A 22,409-nucleotide genomic window follows, 5' to 3' on the forward strand; every position below is an offset into this window, starting at 1 on the left:
TCATAACTTTTTCTTTAATCTTTGCTTTCTCTCATATGCTTTGGTTAGCAATACTTGGTAGTTGTTACCATAAAGTGGAAGCAATGAGCCAGATTATTAATATTATATTTCTTTTGGTGGTTTAGGTATAGATTGATGATATATGATGAAACATGATTTACTTCTCAGTGTTAAATAATGGTTTTGAAGCTGGCTCAATGTCCTCAAGGATGGTAAACAGTATAAAACATCTTGCCTAAATAAAATATATATTAGATGTTTCTTTATTCTGTAGGCCTTTCTTGGCCATTCATTCATCCTTTCAAATTTATTAATTAAAAAATATTTGCTTTATTATTAGATGTGTGTTAGGAAATATGCTGAAGGGATCCACAAAGAACTAACACAGCCCTCACTCTTATTAAATCAATACAAAGTAGATTAAAAGTACAAAACCAGTTCAATACAATTTTTAATGTACAGCCACTCAGAAAACATCTATTGCAAAGATAAAAAATTTAAATACTTAATAGAACTAGACACATAAATAAAAAGTGCCCTGGGTATTAAAACACACACACACACACACACACACACACACACACACACACACACAGCCTTCCTAGGCTATTTCCCCCCACTTTTCATAAAGATATGGATACTACAGAGTTATTTCTTTTCTTCAAGAAATGCAAAAGCACAATAATAACTAACAATGCAAAATCAGCTTCAGTGTCAGCAAGAGAAGAATCGGTGGAGGCTGGGTCTTGTCTGAGATCACACTAACATCTTGTGTGATGAGATCACACACAACACTTAAAGGGGTGATGCTGTAAACACTAGTGGTAAAGACTTCCTGCCTATGCCTGTGAGGGAGACGTAAGAGATGTGAGTTCAATCCTTGGGTCAGGAAGATCCCCTGGAGAAGGAAATGGCAATCCATTCCTGTATCCTTGCCTGGAAAATCCCATGGACAGAAGAGTCTGGCTGGCTACAGTCCATGGAGTCGCAAAGGGTTGGACACGACTGAAACAATTTAGCATGCGTAAACCTGGAAGAATTTCATCTCCATGTTGCTAGATATTCCACTTACTTTCAAAAGGAACTTAGAAATTAGAATTTTCATGTAAAACTCCATATTTCATGGTGTCGGCTTAGAATTAAAAACAAACACACAAACCCAAAGTTTGCCAAGGGTAACAGCTTGGTGGGTCAGATTGAGTCTGTGTTTTTCAACCAGTTTGTAATCTCACTGGATCTTTCTGCTCAAAAATTCTGAAAGATGATTTACTCAGCTTTATAACAAGATACTTTTGAAAATTTCACCAAATTATAATTGGTAGAGACTTCAAAAGCTGTATGTGAAGAAAGAATCCTTTCAATTGGATTTATTGTACTTGTAACTTGACAGGCAAATGTCATCTTTGTTAGTTTAATATAATCTGATAAATTGTGTAAATGATGGTATCAAAGATTGTTTCTATCCCTGGTTCCTAAGAACAGTGTATTGCCTAATAAAACAAAGTGTCTAACAATCTTCTAAAAAAAATTTTTTTTTTCTTTTCTTTATTTTTTTGGTCATATAGCTTGGCTTGCGGGATCTTAGTCCTCCAACCAGGAACTGAACCCAGGCCCCTGGCAGTGCAAGTGTGGAGTCCTAACCACTGGATTGTCAGGGAACTCCTTAATTATTTCATGAAGGAATATCATGCACAACTGTATTACGTGCACTTGGCATAATTTCAAAAGGTGCAATTCACAAAGACTATGATATCAATGGTGCTCCCATGAAGTTTACAGTTTTTTTTTGTAATTAATGATATAGAATGACCCTCTTCTCTAATAATTGCAGAAGTCCCTTGAACAGACCAAATAGATCTGGCTGCTCTTTGCCAACTTATTTTACAGGTATAGTCCAAAGAAATTGAGCAACTTTTCTGATGTCAAAAATGTAAATCAACTGAATCTTTATCCACAATCCTTAAGGAGGCATGGAAAAAAATGATAAACTGATTCTTCACTTCCTGGTTTGAAAAACACTTTCACAGATACCTTTTCTTTGCCAGTTAAATCTCAGTGCATTGGTAATGGAGCACTGGAGACAGAGTGACTCATCATCTGGAGTTTTCTCTTCATTATTCCACTAAAAATGCATTTATCTGAATTGTCTAAGGTTATCAGTACAAGTATATAATTTCCATCATTTCCAATAAAGCTATTTAAATTTCCTCATTTCTGAATAATATCACCTTCTCATGTTTTGATCACCTAATCCACTATTTTCACACTTAACATGAGCATCTATTTTATCACATAAACATGTGTGTATAGTCTCTTTATTTTCATCTCTTCCTACTTCATATTGTACTCTTAATGCAGTACTTCCCATTATACTTTCTAATTTACCCTTGTTATTTTGACATCTCCTGTAAACCTATAATATCCAATATAGTAGTCACAGGAACATGTGTCCATAAAATTTAAAGTTGTTTTTGTTTAGTCACTAAGTCGTGCCTGACTCTTTTGCAACCCGATGGATTGTATCCTCCCCAGTTCCTCTGTCTGTGGGATTTCCCAGGTAAGAATCCTAGAGTGGGTAGCGATTTCCTCCTCCAGAGGAGCTTTCTGAACCAGGGATGGAACCCACGTCTCCTGCATTGACAGGCAGACTCTTTACCATCTGAGCCACCAGGGAAGCCCAAATTTATAGTGCGCAAAATTAAAAATTCAGTTCCTTTGTCATACCACATACACTTCAAATACTCGATAGCCACATGTGACTAGAAGTTACTATATTATCTAGTACAGGTATGGAGTATTTTTATTATCACAGAAAGGCCTATTGGACTTGTGTATACTAATTAGCCATCTGTTTTTCCTCAGCTCATGCTTTTTTTCTTCTTGAATTTTTCTCAGGCTACATGAAGGTGGTTTCTTATCCAAATACTGCTTCTGTATAATTTAAAATATGATGACAATGATGCTGCACCTTTGATCTTATAGAGAGACTTCAACTGCAAGGGTTCAATTCAGAATATACCTCCCCTCAAGCAGTGGTATTGACCCAACAGGAGGAATACTACATCTGAACATATTTTGCTTGTTTGTTTGTTTGTTTCCAATACATTTTAACATGTCTCACTTTTTTCTCCATTTGCCCAAAACAGTAGATTTATCTAAACACTAACAGTAATTTAATTATTCTTAGATCTATTGACAATTTTAGTCATTAAAAGGAGAAATGATAAGAAAAATATTGCCTCTGCCAATGATAGTTTGATCTTGAGGAACTTTCTAAAGCAATAAGTATATAAGAGGGCCATAATATTTGAACTAATGCAAATGAATGAAAAAATCAGTATTGCCCTTAATGCTTAATTACTTGGTGACAGCTGAGGCTTTTGAACTTTTCATGAACTTTTAATATGAATTAGGGGTTAGTCATAATGTTCAAGCCTCAATGAGATTCATCAACTAAAATATACTTAGGATGAAGGAATTTTTTTTGTAAAACATAACTCCCTGTAGGCTAATTTTTAGAAAAGCATGAAATTATAGTAACTGGGCAGAAAACTTACACTTGTAAAAACAAAATATATTTCACACACTGGAAAAATAAGTTGATATACTGGCATTTGTCTCTTAAGAAATTAAGTTTTAAAAATCACCCTCTTTCAGAAGATTTAGTTTAAAAATTCATTAAGCCTTTTAGGCTTTTACCCTTTAATACAATTTTCTCAAAAAATGAACTTAAAAAATAAAAAAAAAGAAAATGAAGAAAATGCCATAAAACAATTACCAGTCAGAGAACCAAACAAAGAAAAGTGATCAGTATGATAAAGTTATGATGGAGAATAGTACATGGTTTTAAGGGTTTTGAGTCATAAACCATCAGATTTTATGAAGTTCAGTTTTTCATCCACTCATTGATTACAAATACAAGTGTGTTATAGAAGAATTGGTAGAGTACCTGCCTCCTTAGCGGATATGCAAGAGCTTAGAGTACACCTTTATGTCACTGTGAAACTTCTGTGTAAATGTCAACCTATTTAACAAAGATTGGTGAAGGCAAAACGTTTTTTTACAGCCAACACTTACCGTGGAGTACAGAGAAGAAGTGCTGGAGACCAGTGATAATGAAGAGCCATGAACTGAAGAAAGCAAAAAAGAAGAAGAGGTAAAATAATGATTTCTGTTCAGAACCACCAGGCCTTTACTGAAAAATGAAGAATGGGTGGTTAAGGAAATAAAAAATTACATAAGAATCTGAGGACAAGCCTGCTGTTAATTTTTAGAGATCCAAAGGTTGAGCCATGGAAAGGTTCCATACTTGTCCCCTGAAGTACTTCCTCCATCACGTACAGAGAAGAATTGACAAATGCAAGCCCTTCTAGTATGCCAGGCACATATTGCAAACCAGAGCAAGCTCTCACACAATAATTAATCCGAAAATCAAGGACATCTTAAGTTACTATGAAAGTGTAAACTTATAAAAAAATTTATGTATTTTATTCTATTTCATTTTTTATACAACATAGGTTGATTTTCAGTATTTTTCTCCATATACGTTCAGGGAAATAAGCTATTTCAACATTATCTGTGATGAGCTTATTATACTCATTTAAATGAAGTATGGTTTCTTCATAATTTTAGTAATAGAAAAGTACTTATTTCAAGGAGGTGTCTCTTAGAAATTAAGAGTGGAAATTTTATACTGTCTTTTGGGGAGGTGTAGAAAAATATCATCTTGATCAGTTAACAGAATGATTTATTACTTCTGCAAGTCCAAGGTGTTAAGCTCAAAGGAGGATACAATTGTGCTTAATTATACTTGTAGAAAAGTTCTTCCTCTTTTCATGGGATAATATACAGTTATTTCTGCTTATTCATCCATTAAAGAAACATTAGTTGGGTACACACAATGTGACAGGCGCTTGCTAGATGCTGGGACTATAACACTGAATGTCACAATTCTCAGAGCTCAAAAAGATAGAAATACATGTGACTAAAAACAAAATCACAACGGGGCCACATAGATACTATCGAGAGCAATGTACTGGGTACTAAGCAAGCCCCAGGGGTGCTCACACCTGGTCTGGAGAGGTCTAGGAGAGCAGGTGGGATGATAATAAAGCGATGAATTTGAGAGCTATAAGGTCAGATTATTTATCCACATAAAGGAAGGCCAGAATTTCCAAGCATATAAACAGTATTCTCTCTGCCAGGGAAACACCATGGAAAGCCATGAGCATGTTTAGTACATCATTTTTCCAGTATTTTTTTTTTATAAAAGGCCTATCTGTGAAGAGAGAGGTAGAACCATTTTAGAAATGCAACGACTTTACATTTCAGATTTGTTAAATTTTGTCTACATCTGCAGCTATCAGGAGGCTCTCAGGGTAGAATTCACTATCTGTCACAGTGAATTCAGTGGTTTGGTTAATATCCCAAAAGGCAGTGGCAACTGTAGTCAACTGATTTAGTAATCACCTGGTAAATAAACATACTACAACGATGACCTGAAGACCATCAATTTTCACAGCTGCCTCAATTTTAGTCAGAAGATGCTTTAAATAAGAAGGTAGGAAGGGGAAAAATAAAGGAACAGAATTGCTCTTTACTGTGTTTTCATCCTTAGAAATTACAGACGCAGAAATCGGACGTAACAAAGTTATGAAACTTTCTCAAGTTTATACCACAAAGAGACAGATGACCAGTATGTTTCAAGATCGAGTCTTTTCTGTTATAGAAACTTACTAAGCTCAGGATAGTATAGCTGACTGCCTCTGATTTTATTCTAAGGAATTTGGACTTCGATGTTTACCTTTGTTTTATTCTTAACGAAAAGCGCTTTATAAAATGTGTGTCAAAACCAATACAATATTGTAAAGTAATTAACCTCCAATTAAAATAAATAAATTTATATAAAAAATAAAATGTGTGTCACAATTTTACTTTGTGAGCATTTAAAAACAAATTCATTAAATCAAAGAGGAAAATCTCTCAAATATTATTATCAAATTTCACATTTGGGGTTATACAGTTTAGAAAATTATATACATTGGAAAATCAATTAAGCCTCTTGAGCTTTTCAAAGAGTATTTGTTATAAAGTGCTCATGTAGAATTTTACAATGATAAAGACACTTATTAGGTCAGGTGAGAATTTTAATGTGACAGATAAAGGAAATATAACTTATAAAGCAAAATGTAGGTGTATTAGGAATTCGTAAATGATATGATAATAAAAACTAACACCAGAGGGAGTTTCTGAGAATAAACGTTGGCAGCATGTGCTTGTTTCATATGAGGATTTTTTCTGGTTTATGTATCTTTTGTGGTTTTTAACCAACATGTCAAATGAAACATTCACTTTGATATTTGGCAAACCAAAGCAAATAGTCTCTAAAATTGCCCAGGTTTGTGTAGGAGGACACGAGATTTATTCTGAACTGTTCTATAGCCAAGTATTAATCTAAACTATGTCTGTCATATTTCCAAATGCATAACGAAACAGAAGGTAATACAGACTAAAATGTCTTCAAGTTTCAGGGCTCCCGAAATGGAACTAGCCTACTTGATTTACTCTTGAAGGCATTCTTTTGACATGAGTGATATGATAGCTTTCAGGTCTGAGTTAACCAGCTTCATCCTTATTTCCCCCACGCCTACCTTCTTCCATGCTGTCCCTGAATGAGCCTGAATGACTGATGGCCCGTGGCCTCTCCTCCAGAGACGTGGCGCTCCCACAAAGCTGGGAGTCGTCATAGAGATCGAAGGACGAGTCTTGGGCTGGGATGCTGTTTGAGCGCATCATGCTGGGCCCAGGAAGGTTAAACTGAGAAAGATTGGTTGGGCTCACTGGAAAACAAAGTGCACACAGCCCATTATTCCGGGGCTTGGAAGTTTGCCTCTGAAATTTTCAATAGCAGTTACAGTGGAGTCCCTCTTTTCTCTAGCACTTTCATGGGAAGCAGCATGTCAATTTCTAAAGCAATATTAAACAAAACCATCAAGTCACCTCTACTGTTTTTTCCTAGAAATGATATGGTATTTTCTGCTGCCCATTATGAAGAAAAAATTGTCTTCCTAGAGTCTGAACATTTATTTTTCGAGAAAAAGAAATCTAAATTTTCTAGGAAAACGTGTATGAAGCTTCCAACCAAAGACTTTCAGTCAGTTTGAGTTCTAAATTTTTGTCAGTTCATAATCAGAACTATCACTATTGTCAGAGTTAGGTTATAATAAAGAAAAATAAAAATGAAATATAATGTAAGGTACATGGTTATCCACAGCTCATTGTGACGTTAATCACTTAAAACTACTTTCCATTGTATCTAAGATGAGAATGTCACAGTGAGACTGTCAAAAGTCACAAACTTGTATTTCTCAAGCAATACCTTAAGTCTGTAATTTGAAACATGAATTTATTTACCCAGTGCCTACTGCCAAATAGTCCTAATAACATTCAAGTTTTTAGGCCAACTAATTGTCATTAATTTAAAGAAATATGTGGTTGACTGAATTGGAAAACAATATTGCTTTAAATTTGGAATAAAAGCAAAACAGAAAAATTAAGATATATATTTATCATAAATGCTCATAATTAAGAAATACAAGTTGTTATAGACATATGAGGAAGCAGGCAGGAGACATTTAAGATATGAAAAGAATGGCTGAGTACTTTCAAAATCTTGGAGAATTTATGTCTTTGGCTTAGAACTGGTCTGATAAATTTTCAAAACTTGTTATTTCTTTTCTTTGACATAGGCACTACATTTCTTAATGTAATTGCTGAATCTCAGAACAATGTAAAATATGGGGCATATATACTATGAGATAACTTTAGAAGACTGTCTCTTATTTGCCAGGTACTATGCTGGAAATTTTACAGGTATTAAGGAATCTGATAGAGCTAGTTGTGAACTGAAGTAAAATAAGACCAAGAAAAGTAACTTAAGACTTAGAATTATATCTATGTGTGCATATGTGACATATAATAATGAAAGAAAGAAACTTTGGATTTGCAAAGTCCCCAACCCACTGGGAGAAGGGAAGAAAGGGTGGAAAGTAGGGGGGCGGGGGAGAAAGAAAGGAGAGAGAGAGTAGAAGTTAAAGAAAGATCTTTCAGGTACATTCCTTCAGTCAGCAGTGACAAGTCAGTGATTGCTAAAGACAACCAACAGATACCCCAAAGGACATTCTAGACTCGAATGTGTGTGTTTAAGGTGTCTGAACGGGAGTAAATCTTACTATCTTAGGTTCACAGTATGAATTGACTTTTTGCTAAATGAATGAGGTACTGAATACATTTGCAAGTGCATCATTTTAATACATATATATATATAGAGAGAGAGGTTAGAAACACACTTCATTCACTGACTTTGTGCAAATTCTTACAAAATGGTTGCAGATATATCCAGGTAAAGTCTCCTTATATAATTTCAAAACATAACATTTAGCTCATTCAAAATGAAATAGTAATGAGGACTAGGACAGATTTCAAAAGGAATGGTTTGGAGTGAGAAGGATGGGACAAATTGAGAGAGTAGCACTGACATATATACACTACTGCTGCTGCTGCTAAGTCGCTTCCATCGTGTCTGACTCTGTGCGACCCCATAGATGGCAGCCCACCAGGCTCCCCCGTCCCTGGGATTTTCCAGACAAGAACACTGGAGTGGGTTGCCATTTCCTTCTCCAATGCATGAAAGTGAAAAGTGAAAGTGAAGTCGCTCAGCGGTGTCCGACTCTTAGCGACCCCATGGACTGCAGCCTACCAGGCTCCTCCGTCCATGGGATTTTCCAGGCAAGAGGACTGGAGTGGGGTGCCATTGCCTTCTCCGCATAGATACACTATCATGTGTAAAATAGCTAGCTAGGGGAAAGTTGTTGTAGAGGAGAAGGCTCAGCTCAGTGCTCTGTGGTGACCTAGACGGGTGGGATGGGGGTGACTAGGAGGAAGGCTCAAGAGGGAGGGGATGCATGTACACATGTAATCGACTTACTTTGTTGTACAGCAGAAACACAGCGTTATAAAGCAGTTATGCTCTGATGTTAAAAATGACATAGGGATAGTAGCTGGCTTTGGGGGAAGCATGGATTGTGGCTGGGTTGCTAGATGGGTGGAAGGGAATTTCTGAGGTGTTGAGAATGTCCTGTCTTGACCAGAATGAGAGCTGCATGCATGTTCACTTGGAAATATTCATTAAACTGTGCTTTATATTTTAAAAATAAAAGGAATATGGGTATTTAGAAGCATTTCTGATAGGTTCTCCATTGGAAATATATTCATTCTATTTAAGAATGTTCAGTTAGTTAAATCTATAGCAGGTTTGCTTTTTTGTTACCATGGTTGAATAGAAAGATCAATATAGCAAGATCTCTGGTTTCAAGAGTGACCTCTAGAGGAGGTGACTGAGAGGTAGACAAATTAACAACATAAAAGAGACAGAGAAAAGCTATGTAATGGGAGACAAAAGTATGATGGACAGAGAATTTCTGTAATGGGACACAAATTAGTACAGGGCATGTAGTGGTAGCTTTGCTTTCTACTTGCTTTAGGCAAATATTTCCATATCTACCCTTCAGTTTCTTCATAAATTAAAAAAAAATGAAATAAATGGACTCTAAGATCCATTTAAAGCCAGGGAACATATAAACATTTCTAATAAGCAAGATATAGGTGTGACAAGATATTATGGAAAAAGAGGGCTACTGGCTTTGCCTTAAATTATATATCATACTAACATCACTGTTTTTATTAAATTATATGTCGATTAAATTATATGTGATGATCTGAGAACAGGAACTGACAGCAAGATGGAGTGGGTTTTTAAATACAGCAAGTGACTCCAGACTTTGCTGCCGTAGACATGTTAGCTAATGAGTTTATGATATTTTTCTAATAAAAGCTGTCATATGCAACCTACTTTTATTTTTTAAAATCTGGGAATATAACTATGAACTAGGTGGAGATTCAGAAAATGTTTATTTGATCATTTAAAGAACTTTAAAAGTGGAATATATCTAGATATAGGTAGTTTGTCATTGGTGGGTTTAGAGAAGCTAGAGCTGTCACAGGAACCTGCATAACAGATTCAAATTGAATCAGATGTAGGTTTCTTCCAACTGTGAGATCCTACTCTTCCTTGAGTATAGAAGAAAAGGCTTAATCCTGAATGGCTTAAGGGTGAATATGGAGAGGGAGTAGAAGGGCATTCAAGGTGTAGGGAGCTTTGGGAGTAAATGCAAAGAAACTTCCCATACAAAGGTATTTAAACATCACTCTATGTGAAAGTGAAAGTCACTCAATCCTGTCTGACTCTTTGGGACCCCATGGACAGTAGCCTGCCAGCCTCCTTTGTCCATGGAATTCTCCAGGCCAGAATACTGGTGTGGGTAGCCATTCCTTTCTCCAGGGATTGAAGCCAGGTCTCTTGCATTGCAGATGGATTCTTTACTGTCTGATCCCATCAAATATGTAGACTTTGAAAGTGACATGTTGATAGTAATGCTTCTACAGGGTAACCCTTGAGGCAAGGTGAAAAAGAATCTGAGCAACTGTCATCACCCATGGGACTATGACAATGTCTCACTAGGTTATGGGATGCCTCACAAGGACTGTGACCAATAGTAAATAAAATTGTATCCAATAATAATCTGTTTATGTAAGTTATATTCTGTAATGCTTTCTTGGAGAGGAATGATTTCTATTATAGCTATCATGCCAGAAACCATATACAAACCAGAGCTGACTTCGGCAGTAGCTCACAGTAGTCTACTAATAATGACATAATCGTAGTGACCTTAAATTTCTAATGTTTATTTTTTATATGTGATTTTTACAGTAATATCTCCACAAATTTTATATACAATATTAATATTTTTAGTGGGTAAGAATAAAAAGCATGGTTACTGCAACTCTTAAGTGTTTGTAATAATCACTTATCTTAGTGATTATTCAAAAAAATGATCAAATTGAAAACAAGTGATTACTAAAGTAAAATGTAGAACAATGCTACCCATATTCAAGTTACAGTGTTACATTGGATATATTTTTAAAATTTAATAATAAAGTAATTTTTACTTATGATTGCATTTTAATAGTATCCGCTCTCTTGCCTAATAAATGTGAGTTCCAGTGGTCTGGAAACACAACCAAAAGTCTTCAAAAGCAATTTTCATGGTTTTGAAACTAGTTATTTTGTCTTCTCTTGTAAAATAATACAGCATATCTGATATGAACCCACATACCCACTTATAAAATACAGGAGGCACATACAAGTGTGTGGATATGTATGGGAAGAACTTCCTTCATAAGTCCCAGTGTGTGAACACTTTGAGAGGTATGAAAGTAGAGATAGTAAGATCTATTTGAAACCTACTGCAATTCTCTGCTAGTGTAAGACATCTCTTTCTAATAAAAACGATGATGTAGCAGAGTCTACCAAGTCTGATACTCTATCTCTCGTCTCTTTGCATATGTTCATCATTCCTTACAATATAACCTAAGTATTATGAATCTATTTAATACATGAGAAAATTGAAGTTAAATGACTGCTAATATCAGACACAGTAAGTAGTGAGTTTTTTCCTTCTCAACAAAAAATGGGATTGATTGAATCAAAATAATAACAATGGAAAAATAATGGAGTAAGGATTCACATATTCAGATTAACGTCAATTAATGAAAAGATTGACAGGAGGGAGCCGTGAGATACCCAGCAAATTCAGCAAACTAGGTGACATGGGTTTGATTTCAATATTGTGCAATATCAGATTTTGTTTCATATGTCTATGACTCTACAAAAACATTTCCATTTCATTTTTTGAAATCAAAGTTTTAAGCTTCCTGTTGCTTTTTATAAGTACAACTCAAAAGTAAAAGTTTTACCATCCTTCGCCATTATGGGACAAAGAAATCTCATCACTGTGTAGGTTCATCAGTAAAAATTTGGTGTTGGATATACATTCACTAGTATGTATAGAACGATAACCTAAATAACTGTTTTTCATTGTCATAATCTCTATAGCAAAACAGTTATAATAGAAGAGAAATAGCCTTGACTATCCCAGCAGGGGGCAAGTTTGAAAAGTCCAAATTATTAAGGAATTTGGACATTCTCCAAATGTCTATTCTCCAGAATATTGGAGATTCTCCAATAATGGACATTCTCCAGAATGTACTATTCATTCTGTTGGTCTATCATTACACAAAAAACCTCAAGTGAAAAAAATAATGTGACTATTTTATACATGACTTTATAGAAGAGACATCTATTTTTAAAAGCAATGGATCTGTTCAATGATAACTGGCATATTTAGGCTTTCATTATTTTGTCACATTCCCTTGTGTTTTCTGTGATGTTTGTGCAAATAATTTTATATTTTGTAAAAAGTTATGCTAAACACAAAGTAATCCAGTGGTTCAAATAATCATTTCTTTTCATTGCCTTCATCCAAAAATGTTCACAGGGTATTATCTTAATAGGAATTCTCATATGCATTTTAAGGAGAGTTTTAACTTTAAAATGAAGATGTGACTATGGAGTCATGGAATTATATTTTTTCTTCTTCTTAATTATTTCTATTTTCTTTTTCTTCTACAAAATGATAATTAATTTTCTTATAAGAATTAAAAAATTTAAACAGAAAAGAAGGAGGGGTTTTACTGGTTTCTAAGAGGACTCTGAGAAAACTCCTAGGTTTAAGGTCAGGTGTTCTGGCATCAGTTACTATCTCTGCCCCTTAAGATTAGTGATTTTTTTTTTTTAAGTCAAAAAAATCTCTTTTTGCCTCTGGATCTTAGGATATAAAATAACAACAGTATTAACTATGTCAACTGGTTGTCAAGAGAAATAAACTGTGTAATGCTTGGGAATTATTTGGGGGGTTGTAAATGTACAAATAAAAGGCAATGTTAAGGTGTCTATCTCCTTTTTAAATTAGCAATCCTTGTGAACGTATCCCAGGGTTCCTGGGAGAGTAGATGGTAAAAGGAACAAGATGAAATGGATGGTTTAGAAGATTTTACCCAAGTTGGAAAAGTGATATTTTCCTGTTGCAGAAGATGACATGGCAGAAGGGGACACCAGGGGTGACTGGTTGCCAGTATCCTGCAGCCCTCCAGTAGAATGGGAGCGTAACCACTCTTTGCCTTCCTCTTGGTTGGCCTGCCGAGACGATGGGGTGTATCTGCAAAACAGCACAGCTAAGACACTTCAGCACATCTGCAAGGGCAAGGCAATATCAGGACGAGAAAACAACTGAGAGGAGCTTACTATTCAGACTGAACAACATTCTCAAACAGATTGAATTTAATTATAATTGCTTAGTTCTTCCAGATGATTTGACACCATCTGTTTGAATCTCACAGGAAAAAAAAATAAAGGATTTTGAAAAGAAAATTATGTTCCTGTGAGATATGTGGTTGAAAATCATAAGCAACGAGCAGACAGCCAGGTTAATTGAGAAGGGCACAAAGCATGGTGTTTAGAAGGGCGTGAAGAGGGTGAAAACAGAAAGTAAATATGGTTGACAGTAGTTGTCCAGAGCCAAAGGAATTGGAGGGATGGTCACAATAAGACACAGGAAGCAGAACACAAAAGACAGATCTTTTTTAAAGGAAAGGGAAAACATTTATTTGGTTAAAAATGCCACTTGACACCATGTCTGGATTTTTTTTGTTTTTAATGGAAAGAGAAATAAACTTCCTTTATTAGAAAATAAATTTCTGGAACAAAATCTTAAAATGGAATATTTACAAACTGTTTGCTCTTGCTAAGAAACTGGAGAGAAGGAAGATAATAGATAAAGATCTAATAGGCCAGTATTCACTTTCGCCAGAGTAAGTAAATTCTTAGTTCCAAATAGCAGTCAACTTATCATGTTCATATAGTATCATATCTCTAGTAATAGTTCATTCCATATCTTCTCATTAGATAGAAGTGTACAGTAAAAGATAGCCATGCATTAAATTTTCATTTTATATTTTTATGAACTTAATAATTATTTTGATATTATTATGAAATACTAGCCTAATTTATGTCTGTACTGATTTGATAGATATCAGCACTTCTGAAAAACAGGAAAAAAAGCTCTTCTGAGTTTTTACCAGAAGGATTTCTTAAAAATTATCCCTTAATTACACTATTTGTCCTCTGATGATGAAAATAACTTTTCTTTGATTCAAATTAGAGCATCCTTCAATCTTTCAACATTCATTTGGCCACATGTGCAGACTATAGGGGTCGAGGCTTTTGTAGGCATATGCCTCCAAGATACAAACATTAGGGAAACTGATTTTATTCTTCAGAAGTGAGCTCTGAATTCTACTAAAATTGCTGCCCCCCAAATAATGTCTTTTACATCACATTTAATTTACTGGGTTTCGGCCTCTACCAAAAACTTCTACCTGAGGGCCATCTCACCAACTCCTTAGGCCAGAGGAAACCTCAGGATAACAGTGAGTTGACCCTTGATGTCAGGTGCTTCTTTGCAAAGAAAGAAAGAAAGAGGCAGAGAGACAGCACACAACGTTTACGTAACAACAGAGAAGCAGCGACTGTGCTGAGAGAAATATATACCTTAGTCCCTTTTTGGGTAGTGTATTTCTGTCAAGCTGCATGCTGTTAAAACAAAGAAAACCCCTAAGGACATAATGTAAACAAACCTTCCAAACTATACATCCAACATCAATGACTCTGTTTGAAATCTGTTACACAAAATAAGGTTTTCTTTTTTTGTAAAAACATATTTAATGCTTAACTCATTGGAAAAGGCCAACCAAAGATTTCACTGTTGTAACTCATTCAATGATAACTTAGTGACAGGTCTATTTGAAGAATGATTAAGTTATATATTAACATACTTCTCCTCTAGATTCTATTTACCTAGTGCTACGGTAGGTTTTCCTTCCCCATGCAAATGACTAGATTTCTGCTATGATTTCACATGGAGGAGAATCATAGAGGAGGAATGAGAAAGATCTCTGCCTAAGTTAAAGTGGCATGTTCCAACAGACAGAGATGTAATAAATCCCCTTTCAATACTTATTTTTTGTATTTAAATGATCTTTAGTAAAAATAAAGGCAGATATATTCCTATTCACAGAAAAGAAGAGAAATATATAACTGCTTGAAATGTAATCCTTCTAGCGTCATTTATTTAAATATTTTAATACAATTAAACTATGCTATCTTTTCAAATTATAAATTGGAGGTTTAAAAGGCTATGAGTTTTCAACGTCTATTTTAAAGAATTCTCAATTGGTCCTAAAAAGGGAAGAAAGAATGTGTCTGGAGAAAATGAGAAGTGGCCTCCCTAAAAATAGAGGAAGAGGGTGTCAAGAATTAAGTGGGACGAGTCAAGGAATTTCTGTTATAATCTCCGGCATATGGATAACCAAATAATAAAATTAATTTGGATTTTCAGGATGATATCTGTTTCATTAAACTTCAAATGTCAAAATTGAATACACAGGATATGCACATGAGGATGATATAACATGAATGCCAACACGATGACTTGAAATTTAATCACTAAAAATCAAAGCTAAAATGTTTTCTTCTATGGGTACTCCATTAATTAGCACTGCAATAGAAAGCATCCAAAGGCATTATCTTCTTTTACTTTATGTACTGGGAATGCCCAAATAGGGTAATCGCACAATTATGTAGCGGCCAATTCTAGTGTGTATCTTGACTCTAGATGTATTCTGAGTACATCTGTATTTTTAGTACAACAGAAAGGAATCATACTGAACAACTACACGAGCACTCTAAATATACACTACAACATGCTGAAGCACTGATAGCGTCGTAAGCTATTTTAAAGATTATCTCTTTCATATGTATGAATTTATTAAATTTTAACATCACAGAGAACAGTGAAAATAGGCATTGTTTTGCCCATGTTATTAACTGTGTAAACATTATGTGTTTGTATTGTACAGAGAATTTAATGAAAGGAAAATCAGAAAATAAGTTTACCAATAAAAGTTAAAATTTCAAGTAGAAATATCTGTTTGAACCTGGATATTAATGATTTTATAAGATAGACACTTATCACAAACGCTGAAAGGCTAAAAACTCTTACGTCTGCAGGAGCCAAGAGGGCGATGGGAATAAATGAAGTAGAAATGTTAACAGTCTGAAGAGGACAGGCAGTGTTTGTCTGAAGCCAGTAAATGTGGTACAGGATTTTAAAGGCAGGGTAGCTGGATCTGACAGTAAAAAACAAGCCAGACGTTTTTAAAGTTGGCTACAACTTTAAATTTTTTAAGGTTTGCTTTGGTCACAAAAAACAAAATGTACAAAACAAATGTGAACTAATTATAGCCAAGGGCTGCTCTGATCTAGAACAATTAGAGGAGAAAACTGTTATATTTTAAATAATTTGTTTATGATACTTTAATGAGAAATTTAGACCAAAATTAAAATCTATGTGAAAGCTATTTCTTTAATAGTATTAGAATAATAAATACCAATAAAGTCTTCTGAAATTGTAGATCAACAGGAAAGTCATTAACTTACATACATCTCTATTGTATCTTTCTAATCACTTTGTCTAAAATATTTAGACTTTGGCACATCTATTTGGCTTCCTTAGTGTTCCCAACATTATGTGGACTATGTAATTAAGCCAGGGTCTCTGATAGGATCTAATTTTCTCTTCGAGGGATCATATAGTTCTTGGGTGTACTTTAAAGGATTAGAATGGATTGCTGGTTGCTTGCAATTTTGTTCACAAGAAAAAAAAGTACAACTTCTTATATCAAAAATTATTTCAATCAAGTAATTTATTGGAAGAAACTAGTTAATGTTTATATTGTATACCATAACTATGAAGATAATTTGCTTTTTCACAGTTTAATAGTCATGAATATATCTTACTAAGAATAAAAGGTAAAAATTTCATCTCTTCAAAATTAGCTTTAAAATTTAGTTTAGAAAAATTATTTATCTATTTATACCAGAACACATCCATCCGCAAAACTGGTCTATTTGAAGACTGAAAACCAAGTTTAAAAAGATTTGTTTAAAGGGAATAATTAACTGTATATTTGTCAGTGTATTTCCATAGTTAAATATATATATATATATATATATATATACTGACTTCTGCTAGAATACAGATCAAAGTAAAATATTAACACCGCATTTATATTGCAGCTATGAAACTCAGCAATATTATCAACTAGATTTGTTTTAGAGTTACTTGGTTACAAATAATTACTTGACCACTTTCCTGTGTTTTAATGTATGAATGCCAAAGAAATGAGTTGATGGCTAAATGGTCAACTTGTGGTCATATTCATGATAAAAATAATCAGTATTTTGGAAGGTGAGTATTGTTAACAAATAACCTGTTTGCAGTGTGCTATGTTTGAGGTGATACGTCATCATCAACAATAGACTGAATAAAAGTTTGTGAAAGTTATCAGGCATTTTCAGTGACCTGTGGCACTTTCACAAATAACACAATTAAGATATACAGCCAAGGGCATTTCTGAAAACTTTAGGTGTGCCAAGAAACAAACAGCATTAAGTTCATCAGGGAAAACCAGGCAGGTTTAAGATACATTCCTGGGGAAAAGAGTCAGTACCAAAATATCTGAGAAAGGATTTTTTTAGGGAGGAGAATCCAGAGTCTTCTTGGCCAACAGAGATGCTTTATCTTAAGTATATTAGGTAAGGAATGCCTTCGTATGGTCATTTTAAGTTTAAAGGAAAACTAATTAATTGAATCAGTGAGAAATATCTTGTAATGTAGTTTAAAAAGGGCCTAATAAAAATGTCACTAGAGTTGTAATTTTGTCTAAGAATTCGTATCTGACAACTGATCTTTTTTTTTTTTTTCCAATTCAACTAGGATTCCTAGCTATCCATTTGCTATTTTTCCAAAGAAATGCTAATAAAGCCACCTGAACATTTCACTCTGAGCATAATTGTAGAATCCATTTAGATTTGATCTTTAAATATGCTTAAATCATCCTAAGAAGCTGTGTTGTCCTGGAGCTCAAGCTAAATCATTGCTGTGTCCTTGAGAAAACATCATTCAATACATAAAAACACGCTTTGAATTTTATTTAAATTGGCTAGTGGGTGTATATGTATGCATCATACCAAGAAACTAACTAATCCATTTTTTATGGATTCTTAATGGTTTTCACCTTCTGCAAATGTGGTAGTAACACCAAATAAAAGGCCCAGTATCAACAATCCGACATCCCTTTGCAAAGTGGCACTCTCACTGAAATTTAAAAAAAAAAAACAAAACAAAACTGAATGCAGGGTAGGGGTAGGTACAGTGTGGGAAGGAGGGAGGTGAAGACTTCAGCAAGGCCTCCAGGAGAGCTCACCTTTCTGAGAGAGTAGATCTCACACTACCAGTTCTCATGAGCAGGCTCTGCACCTCGTGAGTGCCTGTGGTCAGTCCAGACAGGGAGCCATGGTGGCTGAGGGGGAGGTCAATGGACTCAGAGCTCGTATGGAGGCTAGTCATGGACTGGTAACTCGGAGTGTCCTTGCTGCCAGCAGAGGAACTGCTCAGATTGGCAGCCCACACGAGACCACCTGATGTGAAAGAGTGAACCGATGCTGGGCTGGACGCCAATGAGTGGCTTAAGCTTATAACGTCTGCAGTGAGGTCTGAGGGTTTATTGAAGAGAGGGCTGCTGCTGCCACTGAGCCCACCAGCACTGCCCAGGCTGCCCGTACCAGACGACGGCGACTCCAGACTGCCTTGCCGCGCTAGTGTGGTACTGGGACTGGACATTACAGAGGAGGATTTCACACCCTCAGTATTAGGTGCGGAGGCAGGTTTGCCACCTGCCTTGGCACCAAACAACCTAAAAGAAAAACAAATAACAACTTCAGTTGTTCCGAGAAACTAACATCCACATTGAATACTTAGGGTTATAGTACATAGAGCCAAGCGTGCTCCGGTGGACGGGCCACCGAGCACTTCCTGTCTCTATGTTAATGAACTTGATAAGCTTGAACTTCCTAATCTCTCTCTCATATTGCCTTAGGGGTAAACTGGTACTGAGCTGCCATCCCATTGATGGGGCAATGTGGGCCACACAGAAGGAAGGATAAGCCAAACATCAAAGGCCCTGGGGTCCGCAGTTAAGTGATCATGAGAATTTTTTGCAAAATTAAGTAGTTTGCATATACTTGCTGCCTATTTATAGAACCATTATAATGAAACAACTTCTATGCATTTGGTATATAATATTAAATTATTTTTCTTTTCTTTTTTTTTTTCCTTCATGTTGTCGGCTTATTCAAAATCTAGAAGGAATGCTTAAGGCAAAGTTTAGGAGGCTGTGTTGTATGGCCGGGGGCCTAAGTGACTGTCAGAGAGGAGTTGGTTAGAAACAATATTGGATACTGTCGGCAACATGTCAGTATGTCTGCAGTTTCCCCAAGAAAGGCCAAAGGGTCAGATGTCAGTTGCCAGTGCTATTCCAATACATATTTATAATAGTGATTTGAAACGTGGTTGGTGCTAAATTAGATGTTGGAGTTTCTTCAGAAAACATTTTAGTTTTGTAAATGAAGCAGATGACATAATTGAATTTATGTAAATATGGAAATAAAGTGTGATATGAAAAATGACATAATGATCTCTAATTAAGTTGCAATGAAATCGTTATTTCCTATAGTGAAATATGATGAATAAGAGAAATTGTTTCATAGGTAATGGGCCACTGGAGGGCACTATTGGCTTTTACTTAAGCAACGGAAATATTTACTCTCACTACGAGTGATTACACTTTCCAATGAGAATCAACATTTCAAAACACCACTTCTTCAGGATTAATAAACAATCATGTATCTGAGATTACTGAAATGTAAAAGTAAATGTTTCAAGACACTCTATTTCCCAGATATCAAGGCTCTTGGTTTAGTCAGTATAATAAAAGCAAACATTAAAAACACTAAACATAATCATGTAATGCATTATAAATGGACTATAAATCATATTCTATCATTTCATAGATGAGGGAACAGACCCAGAATAATTTAACTGTATGTCCTAAATCTTTACCTGTATGTATTTTCCTGCCACTTAAAACACATCAGTATTTAAAAACACTGATATTGGGAAGGAGAACTCCATTTACTGAATATCAAAGACAATCCCCATGCAGAAACCAAGTCCTATAGGTTATGCAAGTCATATCAATGAAAGCTGATGATGAGTTAGAAAACCTAGCACATTTCTTAGTTATAATCCTATACCAAGTATCTAAAGGTTTTCAAATTCTGTCAATCATATCACACCTTGACTTTCATTAAGATTTCAGGATATGGTGCTACATAAATTGGTCTATTGTGATCCAGTACTGTATAAGGAACACAACTTCATCTATGTTCATGATTAGCATCAGCTCATTAAGAGCCAACAAGATAATAAACACTAGAAATGGATACCAATCGTCATAAAGATCTATTTTATTATTAACTGTGTAAAGATGAAAATCTATTACAAGCTACTATTTCATCACTCCCCCTAGGTACTACCATCTGCTTTTACTCACAAATGCTCTTTGTTTTGCTGTGACAATAGTGAACCTGCAAAGTTGGAGCATTTCTCAAAATGAGCAATATTTTTCCACTAGCTATTTATAGCATTGGCTTCTGAAAACCCATTGTACTCAGAAACTGACTAAGTGTAAGTTATATACATCATACACTGAGGCTATATACATATATATAAGCATGGAGGATACACATCTTCTATAGGACAGGCTATGGGACACACAAGTATCCTAAGATAAAGCATTATATGTCGTCCCAGCACCATTTTACGCTTTCTTACCTTCGAAATGTTGGTGAGGCAATGTCAGGGTACTTGGACCCTGGCTGCCTGAGCCCTTGTGTCCCACAGGCACTAGCAGATGTGGGGCTGGACTTGGGGGAACCTGACAAAGAAACGCTCTCTGAATCTGAGACTGCAACCTTTTCTTTCTCCTTGTCTGTCTGGTTGACCGTGACGGGACTCGAGCGCCCTGAGCCGATCTTCGTGGGTTCTCTCAGTTTCGAGGTGGTGGCACCAGCTGACTTGCTGCTGACGTTGGAATCGATACTGCTGGTGCTGGATCTGTGGCCGCCTCGGCCGGGAATGCCACTGGTGCTGGATTTGGACGGGCGGGGCAAGCTGCGGTACTGCAGGGAGGTTTTGGTGCTAACGTGCAGCCCAACATCGTCCTGATTCTGTGACCCATCCAAGCTGGTTTTCCTCCCTGCGTTTGACTTCCCACCAATGGCAGCAGATTTGGGGATTTTACCCAGTGTGGCTGAGCCGCTTGTTATGGTGGCTCCACTGCTAGTGATCATAGCAGAGGACCCGACTCCACTTGGCTTCTTAAATCCAAAAGAGCCAGTGGCCGTTGATCTTCCAATGCCCGAGGGGGGCTTTTTCCCCTCATCTCCACTGCTCTTTCCTGCATCTGATGGAGATCTCTGTAGAGATGATCCTTTCAGGGGACTTTTTCCTTTCTCAGAAGCTTTGGCATCATCGGTTTTACCTAATGAGTGAGAAATATACACATTTATGTGCCTGCACATTGTGATTTCACAATATTTCTTTCAACAGAGTGCAAAATGTGAATACATCTGTGTGCGTGCTTAGTTGCTCAGTCGTGTCTGACTCTTTGCGACCCCATGGACCGTGGCCCACCAGGCTCCTCTGTCCATGGGATTTCCCAGGCAAGAATACTACAGTGAGTTGCTAGTTCCTACTTCAGGGGATCTTCCTGACCCAGGGGTCAAATTCACATCTGTGTCTCCTGCATTGGCAGGCAGATTCTTTACCACTGTACCACCTGGGAAGCCCAAATATATTTTTTTACTACTTAATTTCCTATTCATTATTTTGGCTCTAAATAGGCATGTATGCAATATATTCAGAAGATTAAGTACAAAACTATAAAAATATGGCTGTTAGAGGAAAATGACTAGAGATCAAGGAGATAAAGTGAAAATGCCTATTTTGCTATGTATTATTGCCTTATAGCTTGCAACTCTTCTTCCTTTATAAAGATAGCACTTAATCTCATCAAACTAAGTGCTTGAAAAAGAGTTCATCAGATGATTGTATTTGAAGTATCCTGGTACATTAGTACCTCAGGTGGCACTATTTATATGAAGCACCATTTTAAAAATAGGGAGAGAGTCTTAAAAAAAAAAAAAGGTGGTACATTTGCAGAAATTTTTTACTCTATTTTTTCATCAAGTCTAATTTGGAAATAATGTTTCAAATCTCCAGCCTTCCAGCCCATTAGATTAGTGTGACTTTTCTTGCCTCTTAGAAGTGAAACATAGGGGGAGAGGTAACATAAATATTTCAAACTTTATAGAAAATCATAATGAAAGCTATCTTATGTTTTTTAATAAGTTGGCTTATTTTATTTCCACA

At 35.8% G+C, this 22,409-nt stretch overlaps 1 protein-coding gene across 4 annotated transcripts in view; it reads right to left on the reverse strand.

Moving 5' to 3' along the window:
- The window catches only part of NAV3 (neuron navigator 3), a 382,845-nt gene that overhangs the window by 78,794 nt on the left and 281,642 nt on the right, over positions 1-22,409 (reverse strand). For all 4 annotated transcript variants that reach the window (XM_027543298.1, XM_027543301.1, XM_027543299.1 and 1 more), the window contains exons 15-20: positions 20,811-21,519; positions 18,343-18,831; positions 14,567-14,608; positions 13,015-13,175; positions 6,651-6,839; positions 4,078-4,130 (exon numbers count right to left, since the gene is read on the reverse strand). In XM_027543298.1, coding sequence (XP_027399099.1) covers positions 4,078-4,130; positions 6,651-6,839; positions 13,015-13,175; positions 14,567-14,608; positions 18,343-18,831; positions 20,811-21,519 — 1,643 coding nt within the window. The remainder of the gene's footprint in view (positions 1-4,077; positions 4,131-6,650; positions 6,840-13,014; positions 13,176-14,566; positions 14,609-18,342; positions 18,832-20,810; positions 21,520-22,409) is intronic.

The sequence above is a fragment of the Bos indicus x Bos taurus genome, chromosome 5, assembly GCF_003369695.1.
Source record: "Bos indicus x Bos taurus breed Angus x Brahman F1 hybrid chromosome 5, Bos_hybrid_MaternalHap_v2.0, whole genome shotgun sequence".
NCBI classification, from domain to species: Eukaryota; Metazoa; Chordata; class Mammalia; order Artiodactyla; family Bovidae; genus Bos; species Bos indicus x Bos taurus.